This window comes from Vipera ursinii, assembly GCF_947247035.1.
Source record: "Vipera ursinii genome assembly, chromosome: 6".
Taxonomy (NCBI): Eukaryota; Metazoa; Chordata; class Lepidosauria; order Squamata; family Viperidae; genus Vipera; species Vipera ursinii.
This window is the reverse complement of record NC_139515.1, coordinates 85,824,308-85,845,772: the sequence shown is the minus strand read 5'-3', so window position 1 is coordinate 85,845,772 and position 21,465 is coordinate 85,824,308. Positions and strand designations below refer to the sequence as shown.

Below are 21,465 nucleotides of genomic sequence, written 5' to 3'. Positions count from 1 at the left end.
TGCGGCACTGGAAAAAGTGACTTATGACCGTTTTTCACACTTACGACCGTTGGCACATCTCCAGGGTCACCTGATTTACCCTCGGATGCTTGGAAACTGGTTCACATTTATGACAGTTGCAGTGTTCCGGGATCACGTGATCCACTGCACTGGTTAAGTGGGTAACAACGGTTGTTAAATGAACCCGGCTTCCCCAGTTGACTTTGTCAGAAGGTCACAAAAGAGGATTACATCACACACACACACACACACACACACACACACACACACACACACACACACTGGGGCACTGCAACCATCATAAATATGAACCAGTTGCCAAGCGTCTGAATTTTGATCACCTGACCACACAGATGCAGCAATGGTGATTAAGCACGAAAAATAGTCACGAGTCAAAAAAAAATTTCTGTGCCGTCATAATTTTTTATTATTATTTTAATTCTATTTATATCCCGCCCTTCTCCGAAGACTCAGGGCGGCTTTACAAGCTTAGCAGTAGCCTTCATTCTATGTATATGCCTGCTTATTAGGGCTTTCACACACCCCCAAGCGGCATTATTGCAAAGTCAGCTTAATTGCCCCCAACAATCTGGGTCCTCATTTTACCTACCTCGGAAGGATGGAAGGCTGAGTCAACCTTGAGCCTGGTGGGACTCGAACCTGCACTGATTGCAGGCAGCTGGTGTTACTTAAGGAGGCATCAGCCCACTGCTCCACCAAGGCCATTTTAATAATTTCGAACAGTTACTAAATGAACCGTTTGTAAGTCGAGGGCTCCCTGTATTTATAGCACGTTTCTTCTGCCCAGCAATTTGAGTTCATCGTGCTGGGGAGACACAGCAGGGATAGAAAATCGTAACAGAGTCCAAAAATTAAAAATTAAAAACCAGACATGCATATCAACGAAGTTAAGGGGAAAACAGCCAGCAGAGATGTGCCCACCAAAGAGTGGATTGGCCTGGGGGAAAAAAAATGTAAGCAAATGAATTCGAACACGGACACTTTTTCCCCTTAAGAGAAAAGAAAAAAAAATCTGCAAAGGAATGGAAACCCATTTGGGTTTCCAGGAAAGCATCAGCGGTTAAGATCGGATCTTTCTGCGGAGTCATGCTGACAGATCTCTTTTGTAAAAGCCCAAAGAGATTCATCACTCGGATGTCTCTCTTTTTTCCCACATCCGTTGCTTGGAAGAGGAAAAAAGGATTATGTGGTGAAAATTAGCCCCTCGCCACTTACGACCGAGAGAGGTGGGCAGGATCTAGAAATAAGGAAGGTAGCTGTCAACGCTGCTAGCATCGGATGTTTTTGCTTTGAAACAGATTGAGAGGCAACCATTTTCTTCTTATGTTTTACTCTTAGAATTAGAGTTAAATGATGCTGGGGGGGGGAAGAACGTGCATGAGAGTTTAGCTAGACATAACAATACTGCACCTAGTGTGAGAACCAAGGTTACTGAAATAAAAGATGATTAAGAATTGGCAGGCTGGAGAGCTGGAGGGGAAGCCCGCATTTCAAACTGATTGGGGAATGTGATTTATGACTGTTAACTGGAGGAGGGAATTGTGCTTTGATACTCTGTGCTCAGGGAAGGAGAAGTCAAGATTTTGGCTTCGCCTATGTACGCGCCAATGCTATGCTTCTCGAATAAAGATTCTTTAAGGTAAACAATGCCTTGAAGGTCCTTTGAAGAGTTTCATCTGTCGGAACCATGACAGTAGCATCTCAACTGGATTGGCCTCAGGATGGAGAGACTGTACATCAGAGTTCTCCAACCTTTCCGGGCTCGCGGTCTGGAGGGCACAGCAGCTTCCAAATTACTGTGTGCGGGTGCGCGCGCGAAAATGGGGCCACGCCCACTGGCGCAGTACTAGCGGCTGTGTTTGTGCATGCAGCATGCGCTGGTACCATGCGCATACATGGTCGCACAGCCCAGTGGCAGCTAGCGCCCGTTCAGTCATGCACAAATGCCCCACACAAACACACATCGCACTAGCGGCCCATTTGTGCATGCACATTGGACTAGCAGTTGGTTCATGCATGCACAAATGGGGTACGCACGCCCCCTGCGCTAGTGTTCCTGTTCGCGCCTGCGCGCATGTGCAAATATAGCCGTGGGCCTTAGCACGAGTGGGGGGAAATGCACGCCCATGCATGCGTACCCTGGCCAGCCATTTCTGTGGCCCACTGGCCAAGAGCCCGCCGCCCGGTACCGGGCCACAGCCCATAGATTGGGGACCCCTGCTGTACATTGATTTGTGAGCACTGATTTTCTCGGGATGTCAGCCTCGCCTGGCATATCAGACTAGGAAACGTGGCCAGATTAATGAATTCTACTTTTTACTCTAAAGCTATACAGGTAGTCCTCAGTTCATGACCACAATTGAGCCCGTTTCTGTTGCAAAGCGAAACATTTGTTAAGTCAACTTTGCCCCATTTGATCACCTTTCCTGCCACGGCGGCTAAGTGAATCGCCGCCACTGTGATGTTAGTTAACACCATTGATACGTGAATTGTCGGAAGGCTGCAAAAAGGGATCACGGGACCCCAGAACGCTGCAACCATCATAAATATAACGTTAGTGGCCTGGCATCCAAATTTGGATTGCAGGAACACCGGGATGGTGTGACGGTTGTGTGAGAAACAGTTGTTAAGTCACTTTTTTCAGTGCCGTTGTAACATTGGATGGATAAGCTGAGGACTACCTGTATTAACAATCGTGCAACTCTGAACGTAAAACTCTCCTGCCCTCACCTTTGTAGCCTGAAAACTTAAGGAGGGTCCCTTCTCAGTTGCTTGCGCTATCCATTAGGCGGCTGCGGGCTACTATGACTGTACCCTGGGAAGCGTCTATTCGCTTTCTTTCCTACAACCACTATTAATATTGTGTTGCAGAAGACCCCCGAGAGTGCCTTGGCCTGCAAGTCCCTCCCTCCTAAAAGACTGGCCGTTCTTTGAAAGGTCAGAGACTAAAGCTGAGAGACAAATTGACGACACACGAAACATGCATTCTTCTGTCCTGCCCACACCATGAAGGGGGCACAAAGACACAAAGTGTCCACGCACAGAACCTGTACGGTACGATATCTGGAGGTGCGGAAACACTTTATGTTTCGTCACTATGAGTTCCAGGAAGCGGTTCCAGGTTTTGGAGAATGGAGTGGCCTCAACTTTCTCCCAGTCATCCATCCTGGAGAAAAACGGCTAAATGTCTCATGGTGCCGTGTTTTCCCGAAAGTAAGCCCCAGCTTGACTTTCAGGGGTGGGCCTAATATAAGCCCACCCCTAAAAGTAAGCCCTAATTTGGGGGCAGGGGTGTGAAGCTGCCCCACGCACCCCGCAACCGCTTACCTTACCAGCAGGACTGCCGCATTCAGGCCTCCCACGCCAGTGCCGTCGTTCGCGGTAGGAAGTTGTGCAGCACTTCAGGCCATTGCTGTCGCCCACGCCATGCAGCGTCCTGCCACGAGCAACAGCAACGGCCCAAAGAGCTGCTCGGCTTCACACCATGAGCGGCGGAAACGGCCCAAAGCGCTATACGGCGTCCTGCCACGAGCGACGGCAACAGCCCGAAGCGCTGTGCAACCTCCGTGTGCGAGGGGACCTGGCTGTAGCGGTCCTACCGGTAAGGTAAGCAGGTGCGGGGCACGTGGGGTAATTTCACCCCCCCACACCCCTTAGAGCAGCAACGGCGCAAGGCGCCACATGGCGTTCAGCCGGAAGTGGCTGCTGAAGAAGTCAAGCGACGGCGCGACAGGTGTCAGGGTGTGGTGGGATTTAGCCCATTTGCACCAGTTCGGCAGAACCGGTAGCTAATTTTTTGTTGCCCATGCCCACAATGGACCTCCGGAAGCGGCACCCATACCGAGAACCAGTTGTTCACATATTTGAATCCCACCACTGTGAGGGAGGCCTGGCTATGGTTGTCTTAAGGTAAGATGCCCCCCAAAAAGGAGACCCAGTGCCTCTTTTGGAGGCAAAAAAAAATTATAAGACTGGGTCTTATTTTCGGGGAAACATGGTAAATGTTTCTGAAAATAGCTATTTCCTCTAATAAACCACTCTTAACTCCGTGGGTCACCTCCGCAGCCAGTTGTTTTGAAATCACTTAGCAACCGCAGCAAACACAGCTTCAGAAGCTACCGACTGAAGCCAGGACATCAAAAGTCATCAGACTGCAGGCGGTCCTCGACTTACGACAATTCACGTAGTGAACGTTCAAAGTTACAACGGCACCGAAAGAAAGCGATGACTTATAACCGTTTTTCACCCTTACGGCCGCTGCAGCATCCCCAAGGTCGGCTGATCGAAATTCAGACGTTTTGGCCAGCGGTTCGTATGTACAACGGTCGCCTTGTCCCGGGGGTCACACGATTCCCTTTTGCAGCCTTCTGACCAGCAAAGTCAACGGGGAATCCAGACAAACTTAACAACCGGGTTACTAACTTAAGAACTGCAACGATTCACTGAACAACGGGGGGGGGGGGCAAAAACGGTGGCAAAATTCACCTGAACAACTGTCTTGCTTAGCAATGGAAATTTTGGCCTCCCTCGGGATCGGAAGCTGAGGACTGCATACACATTGCACACACGGACGTATTTTTCACGTGACGAAAATGACAGCGCAGCCGGCCCTAGCAATCGGAGAAGCTAATGCAAAATAAACACAAAGCTTTCCACTCTGTTTGGACTTGTCAGCCACCCACAGTGAGGAAAACAATCGCAACGCCAAGAGTTAGAAGGAAGCCAGCAGTTATGACACAACACAAATCGCAGGCTAGAAATCCTTCGCAGAAGCCTTCCGCAACAGCCTCACCCCACCAGATGCCCTGAGGTTGCAATTCCCAGAATTAGCTCTACAGGATCATAACATTCCCGACATATTTGAAGCTTAAAAAAAAAAAAGCCCCACGAATTCACCAGCTCCCTAACTAGACCGTCAGAAATTCCTCTCGCCTTCCTCTCAACCTGTCAAGCCCTGCCCCAACTTGGTCTTCCAGGGGAAAAAACCAAAAACTCTCGACTCCATTTGTGCAAAAAGATTACTTTTACGAAAAGCCAAGTAGCTACAGTAAAGCAAAGCCAGAACTGAGGTTTTGCACCTAAAGGTGGCCCGGTTAATTTTCCCCTTTTTTTGTTCCACCACCGTTGTCTCCCGCTTGTCACATCCAAAGAAGTTGTTTTGGTAACTAGCCCTGGAAAGCTGGGTTAAATGGTGAGCCTTTACAGTATATTCCATTCCTAAGCCCGTGGCGTTGGGATGGGCCTATGACAACTCGTCATGCGAACTTACCACGACCAACTCACCTGGTCAACTCACCACGACCATCTCACCATGGCCAACTCACCGCGGCCAACTCACCATGGTCAACTCACAGCAGCCAACTCGCCACGGCCAACTGACCATGGCCAACTCGCCGTGGTCAACTCACTGTAGTCAACTCACCACGACCATCTCACCATGGCCAACTCACTGCAGCCAACTCATCATGGTCAACTCACCGTGGCCAACTCACCATGGTCAACTCACCACGGCCAACTCACCATGGTCAACTCACTGCAGCCAACTCACTGTAGTCAACTCACCACGACCATCTCACCATGGCCAACTCACTGCAGCCAACTCATCATGGTCAACTCACCGTGGCCAACTCGCCACGGTCAACTGACCATGGCCAACTCGCCGCGGTCAACTCACCGCAGCCAACTCACTGCAGCCAACTCACTGTAGTCAACTCACCACAACCATCTCACCATGGCCAACTCACTGCAGCCAACTCATTATTGTCAACTCACCATGGCCAACTCGCTGCGGTCAACTCACCATGGTCAACTCACTGCAGCCACCTCACCGTGGTCAACTCACTGCGGCCAACTCACCGCGGTCAACTCACCGCGGTCAACTCGCTTCAGGACAAATCGCAGGACAAGAGTTACACTCATATCGAAGAAACAGTCTAATAGACTCATTAAAGAAAGGGTGCCAAAGGAGGGACAAAATAAAAGGCGAATGACAAAAATTAAAATCATTTTTAAATGATTTTAAATAATTAAATTGAATTGTTGAATTGTCCCGCAGCCAGTTGTCACGTGGCGAGTTGGCCGCGGTGAATTGGCCGTGCCAAGTTGGCTGCGGCAAGTTGTCCCATTCCGCCTTGGGATGGTGCGCCTGTGTCTCAGGACAGCACGATGGGTTGGTTTTGTTTCCCCCTTCCCCAGCGCCTTCTCCCCCCCCCCACCCCATAGTTTATGGCAGGCTGGCATCTAGTGAAGGAAAGCTGGAGCGCAGGATGGCAGTTCTGACCCAACCCTTGGCGAACTTACCATTGACAGCTTTTTCTATTAACTCTTCGCACGCGTTGAAGTCTCCCTTCAAGACCAGTTTCTCGTGAAGGTCCGTCAGCATGGGGTGTTCCAGGGCGATCTTGGTTTTCTTCTGCAGGGACTCGAACGCCTCCGTGTAGTTGTGCTGGCGAAAGTGCTTCAAACAGAGGCGAATGGCTTCCTGTTCACGGTACTACTGGAACACAAGAAAACGTATGAGAGCTGCACAGTTGAGCATCCTGTTGGTATCCTTGCGCACCCAGGCCTAGGGGACAGGAAAATCAAGATCCTTGGAAGGAGAGGCTTAACAGAGCAGCATATATGGGTTCGTTCAATGTTATCCTCATAGTGAATCTTTTGAGGTATGGCTGATCTAGGCACTGTATCGTTAGCAATAGCCATAGCACTAATCTGTACCATCCCATAGTACTGGACTTCAGTTCTGAAATTGTTTTTTTGGATGAGAAGCAGAACTGTCAGGATAATGATTTAACAGCTAAACAGCTTTTTACATAAGCTGTATGTAATGTAATGTGGATGATGCAATATTTGAAATGACTTGGCAGGTGTGTGTATCCCTTTAAGAGTCTGAGTATAAAAGGGAAGTCTTTTGCTGGAGACTTTTTCTCTCTAGTCCGTTTGATTGCTGTAGCTGCTGTGTACTGGAGTTTGCTGTTTCACCACGTGTATGTATTTTGTTCCTAGTCTATATTTGTAGATAGAGTGTAATATAAACCATCATTTAATTACAAACCATTGTTTACTGCATTTACTCCTGGGTTACCTCAGCGCAATAAGACTGTGCGTGCTCTGACAAGAACATTTTAAAGGAAAAAGGAAACAAAAAACAAAAAAGTCCAGTTGCCTTTCGGGAAAAACATCTTTGGTATTTTTTTTCAGTCCCACTATAACTTCAAACGGACGCTAAATGAATGGTTATTAAGTCGAGGATGACCCTGTATAACCTTAAAAGAGTCAGGGGCAGCTGGGGTTTCAAACTCAAGTTTTGCAAATCACACAGCAAAATCTCTCTCTCTCTCTCTCTCTCTCTCTCTCTCTCTCACACACACACACACACACACACACACACACACACACAGACACACACACACACAGACACACACAAACACACACGTACACAAAACATCCACCTAGCTGGAGCTCTTTCATGCACAGAATAGAATCCTACCTTGCTGTACCAATTGAGACAAGGCTGTACCACATCTGGATCATCAATACCGTTGAGTTCAACGTACCAGATGCTAAAATTGAAGCTGGGACCCCAGGACAGGAGTGGAACTGGAAAAAAAGAAGGACAAAGAAATTGAAATACGAATCTCTCCATGTTTCCTCCTAGGCAAGTTCACAGCTCCAGCTCGTTCAAGAACACAGGACAAAGTAGCAGCTGTTTGAGGATGTGCTTAGCGGAATAATAGAACTTGTTGTCTTTCTAGCCTTTCCTATTGCAATTTCTCATTCTGGGAAGAAGATTCCAAATCCAGCAGGGTCTTTTAGAAGAGCAATAAAGATGGTTAGGGGAACGGAGGCTAAAACCTACGAAGAATGGTTGTGGGAACTGGGTTCGTCTAGTCTAGTGAAAAGAAGGAGTAGGGGGTGACGTGACAGCCGTGTTTTCCAATATCTGAGGGGCTGCCGCAAAAGATAGGGGGTCAACCTATTCTCCAAAGAGGACAAGAAATAACAGATATCCCAAAGAGGCTTTTTTGGGATGACTGAGAATCTCCATCGACGTTTAGCGAAACGATAGATGGAAAATAACCAAGGAGAGAAGCAACCTAGAACTAAGGAGAAATTTTCCCGACCGTGAGAGCAATCAACCAAGGGAACAGCTGGCCTTCAGAAGATGCGGGTGCTCCACCACTGGAGGCTTTTAAAAAGAGACGGGACAGCCTTTTGTCTGAAATGGTATAGGGTCTCCTGGTCGAGAAGGGGGCTGGACTAGAAGACCTCCAAGGTCCCTTCCAGCTCTATTCTAGTCTTCTTCTCCTCCCTTCTAACTCTATTATTCTATGTTCAATGTTCTTTGAGAATCTCAAAGGCCGGCCGCCAAGTTTTGTTTGTGGTTCACCTGTCTCAACAGGGGACAGCTGACTTTCAAAACGCTCAGGTAAGACACCGTTCCAATCTTTTCTAAGAGCTACCTGTCTCTTCCCTGAAGACTGGGAGAAAAAGAAAACTATTGTCAGGAGGCAAAAGAAGGCGGCACAGAGGACAAATATGTCTATCTGCTCACATATGGCTCTGCTCTGATCCATTAGTTAGTCTAACCTCATCCCTAACCCTTCGCCCTCAATACATTATCCGAATCTACATGTCCCTCAACTGCCTAGGCCAGGGGTAGGCAACCTTGGCTCTTTTATGACTGGTGGACTTCAACTCCCAGAATTCCTGAGCCAGCATGGCTCCTATGGAAACCTCTCCCTTTCCCCTCAGTATGGCTGGCTCAGGAATTCTGGGAGTTGAAGTCCACCAGTCATAAAGCGGCCTAGGCCTAGGCCAAGAGTAGGCAACCTTGGTTCTTTTATGACTCGTGGACTTCAACTCCCAGAATTCCTGAGCCAGCATGGCTCCTATGGAAACCTCTCCCGTTCCCCTCAGCATGGCTTGCTCAGGAATTCTGGGAGTTGAAGTCCACCAGTCATAAAGCGGCCTAGGCCTAGGCCAAGAGTAGGCAACCTTGGTTCTTTTATGACTCGTGGACTTCAACTCCCAGAATTCCTGAGCCAGCATGGCTCCTATGGAAACCTCTCCCGTTCCCCTCAGCATGGCTTGCTCAGGAATTCTGGGAGTTGAAGTCCACCAGTCATAAAGCGGCCTAGGCCTAGGCCAAGAGTAGGCAACCTTGGTTCTTTTATGACTCGTGGACTTCAACTCCCAGAATTCCTGAGCCAGCATGGCTCCTATGGAAACCTCTCCCGTTCCCCTCAGCATGGCTGGCTCAGGAATTCTGGGAGTTGAAGTCCACCAGTCATAAAAGAGCCAAGGTTGCCTACCCCTGGCTTAGATCAGTGATGGATTTCTCAGAGTGGGAGGTTTTCAAAAGGAAAACCTCGTGTCCAGGAAGGCTTAATGGACTTCTACTATGGAGAGCTGACAGCTATGGTTCGAGACCTGAGCCTTGCACAATGGGGTGAGCTCCCGTTCCTCGCTCCAGCTCCAACTCCACCTAGCTGTTCAAAAGCAAGCAAATGCAAGTAGATAAATAGGTACCACTTCGGTGGGAAGAGGTAACAGCATTCCATGTGTGTTTGGCATACAGCAGCCACGCTGACCACGGAAAATGTCTTCGGACAATGCTGGCCATGAAACGGAGATAAGCACCCCACCCTAGAGTCAGTCAGACCTGACCGAGAGAGAAACCTTTTATCTTTTTACTATGAAAAAGACTGGAGACTAGCTCATGTGAACTGTCTCTTTGAACTCATATCTTCTATGAGTTTTGGTTAAGATAGATAGATAGATAGATAGATAGATAGATAGATAGATAGATAGATAGATAGATAGATAGAGATAGATAGATAGATAAATAGATAGATAGATAGATAGATAGATAGAGATAGATAGATAGATAGATAGATAGATAGATAGATAAATAGATAGATAGAGATAGATAGATAGATAGATAGATAGATAGATAGATAGATAGATAGATAGATAGAGATAGCTAGCTAGCTAGCTAGATAGATAGATAGATAGATAGATAGATAGATAGATAGATAGATAGGCAGGCAGGCAGGCAGGCAGACAATCTTTATTGTCATTTTTTACCGTGGGCACAACGGCACACATCAAAAATAAAATTTAGTTGCCCACTCTCAAAGTGAAAAACACATACATGACACAGACCTAAAACATATGATATACAACATATGTATAGACCCACATCCCTACATATACATAACAATAAAATATTATTCACTGTCCATCTTGAACATATAACGGAAGGAGGAAGCCTGACAGTTCACAAGGTCAATGCTGTATGGAATGAAACTGAATCTGGATGTTGTGCTTCGGATACCACGGAGCCCCCTCCTCCCAGAAGGGAACAAGGAAAACAGGTCGTGAAGAGGGTGTGTAGCGTCCCAGATAATCTTACGGACCCTGCTCAAACAACGCTTCTGTGCTATGTCCTGGATGGGAGGGAGGGAGGGAACTGCCAATGATCTTTTCGGCCGTCCTCACCACTCTCTGCACCGCCTTCCTGTCTGAAGCAGGGATGCTTCCAAACGAGACGGTGATGTTGTATATAACTAGCATAGAAAAACAAGAGCACACCCCACATCCATCTAGCACTGTTGATATTAACATCTGCAAACAAACCACCAAACTCAGAGAGCACCAAGGACACTCCAGCTTTGCAGGAGTCATTAAAACCACCTTTTCGAAATACGATAAAAAAATCACCTCTTCAATCAACATCACTCCACATTAGAAGTTTATATTCAACGTACGCCATTCCGTCATCCAAACCACGGACATTTCCAGTATCACCCCAATCCTGGAAAGATGTCTACGGGGATTCTCATTCATCCAGGTCACGTTGGTCCCGAAGGTGCTTTTTCCAAAGGCAACTGGGTTTTGTTTCCCCCCTAAGCACATTTTGCTACTCATCTAGGAAGCTTCCTCAGTTCAGCTGCCTTTGGAAAAGCACCTTTGGGCCAATTCTGGACAACCAACCCAGCTCCTTAAGCATCCTGCAGTTAATCTCCCTCCCGCAAGAATTGTTAAGATCAGGAAGAGAGGAGAACAGCCTGCAAACACCCCGACTTCCTAGAACAAAGCGCCAATTAAAATCGAGCACTTTCTAACAACAAACGCCAGCTTTGCCAGGAAATTAAAATGCCTTCCATTAGTGCAAAGTTTTGTTATTTCAAAGGCGTCTGATGTCGCTTGCCCTTTAGCAACCAAGCACAAAGCACCTCACAGCAGATGCCCGAGCACTTCAAACAGAAATAAAGCCTAATGAATGCCAATAGCATTTCAAATGATGCCACCGCTTATAAAAAGGCTGTGCTTCTCAGGCGGTACAAATCTGAAATAAGGGGAGCCATCACGCACGCGGAAAGTTCCAATGCCATGTTGCGCAAATCGGTTGCGAAGGCAGTGGACAGTGATTTTATAGAGGAGCGATGGCGTTCCTGACACCGTCCCTTTGATCGCTGCGAATGAAGCATTGGGCTTGCGGGTTAAAGGGAAGGGCCACCGGCCACGCTTAATTTTGACCTAGTGCCCAGTTTGGAACTGGGCAGTCATAGCTGACCGAAAACTGAAGCTTAGGATATATTTAAGTGTCTGCTTGAAGATACTCTTAAGGTCAGCAATAAATAGCAGAGGTCAAGGAGCTGTCTGTTAGGGAGATTTATCTTTGTCGCGGAATCTCATCCAGCTCCAGGTTAGGACTTTAGCAGTGGACCTGCTAGCCCACACCAGCCTTTCTGTTTCTTCCCGATAAAGGTGGTTGCCCAGTTCTCTTAAATTGTTATGGTTGCTGTGAGCAGCACAGATTTGCTTTAAGACGGGCAGCCTTTGGATGGATGGATGGATGGATGGATGGATGGATGGATGGATGGATGGATGGACGGACAGACGGACAAATAGATTAGATAGATAAGATGGATAGACACGATTAGATAATACACTGGATGGATGGATGGACGGACAGACAGAGGGATAGACAGAGAAGATGGATAGGAGCTAGATCAGATAATACACTGGATGGATGGACAGACAGACAGAGGGATAAAGAGAGTAGACAGAGAAGATGGATAGGAGCTAGATCAGATAATACACTGGATGGATGGATGGACAGAGACAGAGGGATAAAGAGAGTAGACAGAGAAGATGGATAGGAGCTAGATCAGATAATACACTGGATCAGACATGTCAAACACAAGGCCCGGGGGCCGGATCCGGCCCGCAAAGTGGTTTCATGTGGCCCACGAAGCCATCCTGGAAACAGTGAGGGAATGGCCCCCACTGCCTTGGCCCTGGCCCAGAGACCCTCCTTCTGCCAGAGACCCTCAGATCTGTTCCACTCCTGCCCAGGGCCCCATAGGCACCCTTGATGCCAATGATGTAGAATTGGCCATGCCCACCCTGTAGGCCACGCCCACCCTGGCCATACCCACCCGGCCCCTTGAGGGCAACCGCAATGCTGATGCGGCCCTCAATGAAATTGAGTTTGACACCCCTGCACTGGATGGATGGATGGACAGACAGACAGAGGGATAAAGAGAGTAGACAGAAGATAGAGAGAGAGAGAGATCAGATAATACACTGGATGGATGGATGGATGGATGGATGGATGGATGGATGGATGGATGGATGGATGGACGGACGGACAGATTAGATCAGGGGTGTCTAACTTGCAACGTCACGTGACATGTTGTGACGTATTGCGACTTTTTTTCCATTGCCGGCAATGGGGTGGGCGCGCTTTCAGCATGACGCATCCGGCCCGCGGGCCGGCAGTTTTACACCCCTGGATTAGACAGATAAGATGGATAGACAGATAGATTAGACAATACACTGGATGGATGGATGGATGGATGGATGGATGGATGGATGGATGGATGGATGGATGGACGGACGGACAGACAAATAGATAAGAAAGTAAATAGATAAGATGGATAGACAGAAAGATAGATTAGACAATACACTGGATGCATGCATGGATGGATGGATGGAAAGACAAATAGATAAGAGAGTAGATAGAGAAGATGATAGACAGATAGATTAGATAACATACTAGATGGATGGATGGATGGATGGATGGATGGATGGATGGATGGATGGCCAATAGAACAGATAGGTAATGGATGACAGATATGATGGATGGATGGACAAGAGAGTAGATAGGTAATGGATGGATGAATGAAGATGGGTAGACAGATTAGATAATACACTGGATGGATGGATGGATGGACAAAGACAGACAGACAGACATGATGATGGAAATGGAGGCAGGCAGGCAGACAGATCCTCAACAGATCTCCTAGAAGAAACCCATTCAGAGGGGACAATGCAGGAGATGCAACCAATTGCTGAAGCAGCTTCTAAAGGCTGCAAATAAGCCCCGAGGTTGTTTGAAACACACTCACCCGTGTTTCAACATTAAGTTTTCTCCAGAGCAGGGGTCCTCAACCCCCGGGCCGCAGCCTGTTCAAAACAGGGCCGGAGAGATGGGCAAGTGCGCGCACGTAAAGCTCTGCTTGCGCGAACGCCGCTTGGCGCACAAGCCCTCTCTGCTCGTGCGAGCGGAGCTTGGCGCACAAGTGCAAGTAGACTCCACTCACGCGCCAATCTCCATTGGCGTGAGTGGAGGGCACGAGGACCCACCACTGACCCAAATGGATCTGTGCATGCGTGTGCGTGCGCCTGGCGCGTACGCGCCTTCCCCTCCTTGTGCCAGGCTGGAAGACCGCCAGGCTGGAAAAGTTGGGGACCGCTGCTCCGGAACATATTAAGGGATAAGTGATACGAAGGTCAGTCAAGCGGGCCAGCTTCTCTTGAAACGGAAAACAGGAACTGCCTATCGTTACAAAGGGGGTTTTTTTGTTCTGTTTCCCCCCCCCCTAAAATCTTCAAATGTTCTGGGGCGGGGATTCTCAACCTCAGCAACTTTTAAGATGCGTGGCTTTCAGCTGCCGGGCTGGGGAATTCTGCACGTCGAAGTCCAGCACGTCTTAAAAGCTGCTGAGGTTGAAAAATGCTGCTCTAGAGTGCGCAGGGGTCACATGAAGCACCCGCAAGGACAAACGCCAGCACAACGTGGAGATTTTTGTTGATGTGGGTTTGGGTTTGGTTAGTCTAAAGGAAAAGAGAAATGGGGGAGACACGATAGCAGCGTTCTAGTATTTGAGGGGCTGCCACAAAGAAGAGGGGGTGAAACTATTCTCCAGAGGGCCAGAGGGCAGGATGAGAAACAATCGCTGGAAACTGATCAAAGAGAGAAGCAACCTGGATTTAAGGAGAAAGTACCTGACACTGAGGACAATTAACCAGTGGAACAGCTTGCCACCAGAAATGGTGGACGCTCCATCACCGGAGGTTTTTAAGAAGACACTAAACGGTCACTGGTCTGAGATGGTAGAGGTCCTCCTGCTTGAGCAGGGGGATGGATTAGAAGACCTCCAAGGTCCCTTCCAGCTTTATTCTATTCTAAATTCTACGTTGATCTTTAGGGCGGCTCCTATAGTTCCCGAAATGCCTAGGGGTGCCACCGCAATATTTGCAGCTGATAAGAAAGAAAAAAGTCAATAAATATGGATTTGATAACACAGCAGCACGGTTACTGGTGGGACAATACTGGAAGAAGGATAGTTTGCCTACTATAGAAAAATGGGTGTTTAAAGTTTCGAATCTTGCAGAAATGTCTAAGATTTCTGCTTATTTGAAGGATCATTCACAGGAAAGATATATTTCAGTTTGGAGGAGATGGATAGATTATATTCAGAATAAATATGGGACTAAAAAGTTCCATTTAGCTTACGAGTAGATTTTAGAGGGATATTGTTATTAATTTTAGTGTTAGTACTTTGTATGTATCTATATTAAAGGGGAGTTAAAGCACATTATGAATTTGGTTAATTTTATATTATGGATAATCTTTAGTTAGAATACGATTATTATAACCCTGTATTCAGCTCTGGGAAGTGGGGGGGGGAAGGGGGTTGGTTTGGGGTGGGTGGGGTTTGGGGATGTATTGTAAAATCTTTTTTTGTAAAACTCTTTAATAAAGACTTCTTGCTTAGCTAGCAAAAAAAAGTCAATAAATACGGCTAAACACCGATGCAGTTCGGGTCCCAATAATCAGCGTGCAAAGAGAAGGGAGTGAAGCCTCCATCTGCAATCGAGCAGAAACCCCTGGCTAAAATAAAACACACACAAAAAAGCTTAAAGATAGGGATAGTACAACTCTAGCTACTGCAGCATTCTGACCCGCAATTAACTTATTACCCCATTACAGAAAAAAAGGTAAACAAAATACATAAATATCTTAGCTTATATGACCAGCCTCGACAGTAGCTAAAAATCTATCCACAGCCACGGCCGCCCTTTGCAGCCACCTCAATTTCATAGAGCAAAGAACACAAAGGAGGTTTTAAAAAAAAGCCTCCAATTGGAGCAACCAGGTTCAAAACGCAAAAAACCCCCACATCTGAGCTGTGATAAGTTTCTTCCCTGGGGTAAATGATTGACAGCTTCTCTGACCACCGAAGGGGGATCCAGTGGTGGGATTCAAATACGTGAACAACCGGTTCTCTGTGTGGATGCCGCTTCCGGAAGTCCATTCTGCGCCCGGGCAACAAAACATTAGTTAACGGTTCTGCCAAAGTGGTGCGAACGGGCTGAATCCCACCACTGGACTCAACCCATGGGAAACAGTTAGCAAAAGAGGACCAAGGCAGAATTAGAACTCACGGTTTCCTGGTGATTGGCTCAAAGTCACCCAGCTGGCTTTCATATCTAAGGTGGAACTAGAACTCACTGTCTCCTGGTGATTGGCCCAAAGTCACACCTTGCTGGCTTTCATATCTAAGGTGGAACTAGAACTCACCGTCTCCTGGTGACTGGCCCAAAGTCACACCTTGCTTTCATATCTAAGGTAGGACTAGAACTCACCATCTCCTGGTGATTGGCCCAAAGTCACACCTTGCTGGCTTTCATATCTAAGGTGGAACTAGAACTCACCGTCTCCTGGTGACTGGCCCAAAGTCACCCAGCTGGCTTTCATGTCTAAGGCAGGACTAGAATTCACAGTCTCCTGGTTTCTAGCCTGGTGCCTTAACCATAACAAACAAATAGATAAAAGTCTTTCCATTAATCGCTTTCTATTAGCTTGTAACAGGAAGACTTTTATCTTATAAATATCTTTATTCTGCATGTCAGAGCACCAAAATTCCAAGACACTGAGGACAAACAAACACAGTTCTGTAAGGAATGAACAAAAAGCATTTCTGTCTCTTCGATGTCTCTATTAATTATTTTTTATCTAGCAGCAAGACTGTCTGCTCTTGAGGAGGAATTAAAAGAAGCCAGAGATGCTGAATTCTCCAGTGAATATCTAACTGATAAAAAGTAAAGGTAAAGGTTCCCCCACACATGCGTGCTAGTCGTTTCCGACTCTAGGGGCCGGTGCTCATCTCCGTTTCAAAGCCGAAGAGCCAGCGCTTGTCCGAGGACATCTCCGTGGTCATGTGGCCGGCGCACGGAACGCTGTTACCTTCCCAGTTACCTTCCCACCGTAGTGGTTCCTATTTTTCTACTTGCATTTTTACGTGCTTTTGAACTGCTAGGTTGGCAGAAGCTGGGACGAGTAACAGGCGCTCACTCTGTTACGCGGCACTCGGGATTCGACCCGCCAAACTGCCGACCTTCTGATCGACAAGCTCAGCATCCTAACCCACTGAGCCACCGCATCCCTTTGAAATGTCTTCTTAAAAACCTCCAGTGTTGGAGCGTTCACCGCTTCTGGAGGCAGGTCGTTCCACTGGTTAATTGTTCTAACTGTCAGGAAGTTTCTCCTTAGTTCCAGGTTGCTTCTCTGCTTGACGAGTTTCTATCCGTTGCTTCTTGTCCTGCCTTCAGGGGCTTTGGAGAACAGCTTGAGTCCCTCTTCTTTGGGGCAGCCCCTGAGATATTGGAAGACTGCTATCATGTCCCCCCTCGTCCTTCTCTTCATTAAACTAGACAAACCCAATTCCAGCAACTGTTCTTTATATATTTTAGCCTCCAGTCCCCTGATCATCTCTGTTGCTCTTCTCTGCACTCTTTCTCAACATCTTTTTCACATCGTGGTGACCAAAACTGGAGGCGGTATTCCAAGTGTGGCCTTCCCAAGTCTTCAATTTACATTACTTATTTCATTTTTAATCCCACCTTTATTGTTGTATAAGTAGCTCAAGACAGCAAACATATGTAACATGTCTTCCTCTTCCTATTTTTCCCATGTGGGGAGTCAGCCCCGCTCCAGAGAAAGAAATATTTTGGGAAATATTTAAAAGGCAGAATATATTTCCCCAAAGGAATAATGGAGATCTTAGAAAAGGACAGAAGCCAGCCCCCAGAAAAAAGCCCAAGCCCCTAGGCCAAGGGTAGGCAACCTTGGCTCTTTTATGACTGGTGGACTTCAACTCCCAGAATTCCTGAGCCAGCATGGGGGAACTATGGCCCCCTCATGACTCGTGGACTTCAACTCCCAGAATTCCTGAGCCAGCATGGCTCAGCGTGGAAACCTCTCCCTTTCCCCTCAGCATGGCTGGCTCAGGAATTCTGGGAGTTGAAGTCCACCAGTCATAAAAGAGCCAAGGTTGCCTACCCCTGCCCTAGGCAGAGGCCAGCTTTTAGAAATGCAAATTCAATAATCCATTCAGAAAGGTTGGAGTCAGGAAGCTAGAAATTAGGAAGACAAAGACCCTTAAAATCTACATGCCCCCACCCAAATTCTAAAGACAGGAGACATAATAGGATTAACCAATGCCAAAGTGGCACACTCAGACTCAGGTCAAAGTACATGACACAGGAAATACAAGGCCTCAAACAGGAACAGGAAACAACCTCAAGAGCCCCAGAAGGTATAAAAACCCCACTCCCTACTACATGTGGTCAGTTGTTTTTTTTTCCAGAGCCATCTTTCTGTCTGGCTCTCCTCTTCAATAAACTACAAGCTTCTTTGTAAAGCAGTCTCCATTTTGTTTATTCCCGGCTTGGACTGGACGCTGGTGAAGATTTCTCCTTCATCACCCACAACGACAACGCTGTGAGGTGAGCTGGGCTGAGAGAGATCTACTAGCCCAAAGTCACCCAGATGGCTTTCAGGCCAAAGGCAGAACTAGAACTCACAGTTTCCTAGTGAATGGCCCAAAGTCGCCTAGATGGCTTTCATGCCTAAGGAAGGACTAGAACTCACCATCTCCTGGGGGTTGGCCCAAAGTCACCCAGACAACATTTGTGCCAAAGGCAGGACTACAACTCACAGTCCTCTTGGGATTGGCCCAAAGTCACCCAGATGGCTTTCAGGCGAAAGGCAGAACTAGAACTCACAGTTTCCTAGTGAATGGCCCAAAGACGCCCAGATGGCTTTCATGTCTTAAGATGGTACTATAACCCACCATCTCCTGGTGATTGGCCCAAAGTCGCCCAGCCGGTTTTCATGCCTAAAGTAGGACTAGAACTTGCCATCTCCTGGTTTTTAGGGCAGCACCTTAACCACTACACCTAATTGTCTCTCCATATGGCACTAGTTTCTCAAGGGACATGAGGCAGCACAAACTTTACTCCTATCGCTCCTTTTTATGCTGGAAGCCACTAACAGAATCACCACGCAATCTCTCCGCCGGAATAATCCGCCAGATGCTCCCAGTCCAAATTGCCCCACCGCAATCTGTCAAGACGGAAAAGGGGCCGAGTTCTAAAAACGGCAGGAAGCACAACAATAGGACAAGCAAGAGCGGTGTTTCTCACAAACCCCTCGTGGCTTTAAGATGGGCAGACTTTCAACTCCCGTCATTCATTCCCCTAGCTAGCTTTGAAGAAACCAACATCTTAAAGCTGCCAAGCGTAGGAGGATGTGGCGGCACAACCTGGGGGCGGAGTTAAAACAGGGATCAGCCTAGAATCCCTACGTAGCCACAAACGGGGTCCAACCGCCCTTATCTAGTGCCAAAATAGTGCTAACCATTTAGTTGAGAGAATTCCTGTGATAGGCACGAGTAGCAATCAATCAGTTTAACTGCGCCTTCAGCACTACTGGTTGCAAGGTTGAGAAACAGTGAGCCATTAGTCAAAAAAAAAGCAAGAGGAGAATTACAGATTTACCTATCTTAATAAATCGACAAGGGAACATCTGCTCATCGATTTTATGCTTCAGAGTAAATGTTTCTTTGTTATAGTCATTCTTTAAGCCACTGTAAAGGGAGAAAAAAAACAACGTGAAAGATTATTCAAAGTGAAGTGAATTAGTAGACAGGTTTTATATATGATAAGCTGGCATCTATAAAAGGCCATTAGGGAGGCCAGAAGGCCATCAGCAATAATGCTGACTAGGCCACTTTCTCTGCTGTACATCATTTTCCTACATTTACGTCAGAAAGTCAGCTCTGAACAGCTTGGAGAGTCAATATATCAAAAAGTCAATCTGGATGCTGAAGTTTTCATTTGAACGTGGATTAATCAAAATCGGTCCGGAAGCATTGTTTTTTCAATCTCTATTTAAAATAGTTCTACAGTACTTTGAAAACACGAGACAGAACCTAAAGGGAATAGAAATATTTTGCTTCTCTTTTGCAAAATCCCACCATCGACCTTGGGATGTTCACAAAGCTAAGACAGCGAAAATCTTGGTTTACGCTCCCTGCTATTTATCATGGCACAGGCAGTCCTTGACTAACGAACACAACAGAAGCTCAAAATTTCCAGGGCTCAACAGGACATCTGTTAAGTGAGTTCTGCCCCCATTTTATGACCATTCTTGCCACAACTGTTACGTGAATCACTGCAGTTGTTGAGTTAGTAGGGTGATTCTTAAATGAATCTGGTTTCCTCACTGACGTTGCTTGTCAGACGGTTGCCAAAAGGCGATCGCGTGACCTCGGGACACGGCGTCCGTCATAACTACGAGTCAGTTGCCAAGTGTTTGAGTTTTGTTCACCTGACCACGGGGGATACTACAACGGTCCTAGGTCTCTTTTTGCAGTCCCATTTTCACTTTGGACTATCACTAAAGGAAAGGTTGTATATCAAGGACTATCTGTGTTAGTTTCACTAGGCCAGGGGTAGGCAACCTTGACCCTTTTATGACTCGTGGACTTCAACTCCCAGAATTCCTGAGCCAGCCATGCTGAGGGGAAAGGAAGAGGTTTCCATGCTGAGCCATGCTGGCTCAGGAATTCTGGGAGTTGAAGTCCACCAGTCATAAAAGAGCCAAGGTTGCTTACCCCTGGCCTAGGCCTGGGCCGCTTTATGACTAGTGGACTTCAACTCCCAGAATTCCTGAGCCAGCCATGCTGAGGGGAAAGGAAGAGGTTTCCATGCTGAGCCATGCTGGCTCAGGAATTCTGGGAGTTGAAGTCCACCAGTCATAAAAGAGCCAAGGTTGCTTACCCCTGGCCTAGGCCGCTTTATGACTCGTGGACTTCAACTCCCAGAATTCCTGAGCCAGCCATGCTGAGGGGAAAGGAAGAGGTTTCCAAGCTGAGCCATGCTGGCTCAGGAATTCTGGGAGTTGAAGTCCACCAGTCACAAAAGAGCCGAGGTTGCCTAACCCTGCACTAGGGCATATAAAAAGGAAAACATAAACCACAGAGAAAGGAGCAAAAAGGATGATGATGATGATTATTATTATCATGCTAAAACATCAAACCAGAACTTCAGTTCTTCTTAGTTTTGTTATGATGGGCACCAAAGACATGGAAAGTACAACCCTACCTTGATAAAAGATCGGTCATGTTTTCTTCATTCATTCCACCAAAGACTTTAAATTTTTTTAAATTACAGACGTGCGTCTTCTCGTATTTTCCAAATGTGATGCTCTGAACTATGGCCGGTCTTTCAAGTTTCAAGATCAAATACTAGAAGGAGGAAGAGGAGAAAAAGAGGGATGTGGGTCTTGTGGCCTCACCTCTGTCAGGTTATCAATCCCAAAACCTTCTGAAGTAAGTAGAACATTAAAATGAAACCAGCAAAGCATACTGAATGGTTAGCACTTAATTTCATTGTGAGTTATACAATGGCAATAAAGATATTCTATTCTATTGTATTCTATTCTATTCTATTTCATATTTTCTATTCTGTGCCATTCCATTCCATATTTTCTATTCTATTGCATTCTATTCTAATTTCTATTCTAATTTCAATTCTATTCTATTTTATTTCATATTTTCTATTCTATTCCATTCCATATTTCTTCTATTCTATTCTATTCTATTCTATTCTATTCTATTCTATTTCATATTTTCTATTCTATTCCATTCCATTCCATATTTTTATTCTATTGTATTCTATTCTAATTTCTATTCTATTCCATTCCATTTTTATTCTATTCTGTATCCTATCCTATCCTATTCTATTCTTATCGTTATCCTATTCTATTCTATTCTTATCGTTATCCTATTCTATTCTATT

At 46.6% G+C, this 21,465-nt stretch overlaps 1 protein-coding gene across 1 annotated transcript in view; it reads right to left on the bottom strand.

Moving 5' to 3' along the window:
• MKLN1 (muskelin 1) overlaps positions 1-21,465 on the bottom strand; it is a gene marked incomplete at its 3' end in the record, with an annotated part of 58,512 nt that overhangs the window by 19,494 nt on the left and 17,553 nt on the right. Inside the window, exons 3-6 of the mRNA XM_083366574.1 lie at positions 20,770-20,912; positions 19,162-19,250; positions 7,511-7,620; positions 6,322-6,514 (exon numbers count right to left, since the gene is read on the bottom strand). Coding sequence (XP_083222700.1) covers positions 6,322-6,514; positions 7,511-7,620; positions 19,162-19,250; positions 20,770-20,912 — 535 coding nt within the window. The remainder of the gene's footprint in view (positions 1-6,321; positions 6,515-7,510; positions 7,621-19,161; positions 19,251-20,769; positions 20,913-21,465) is intronic.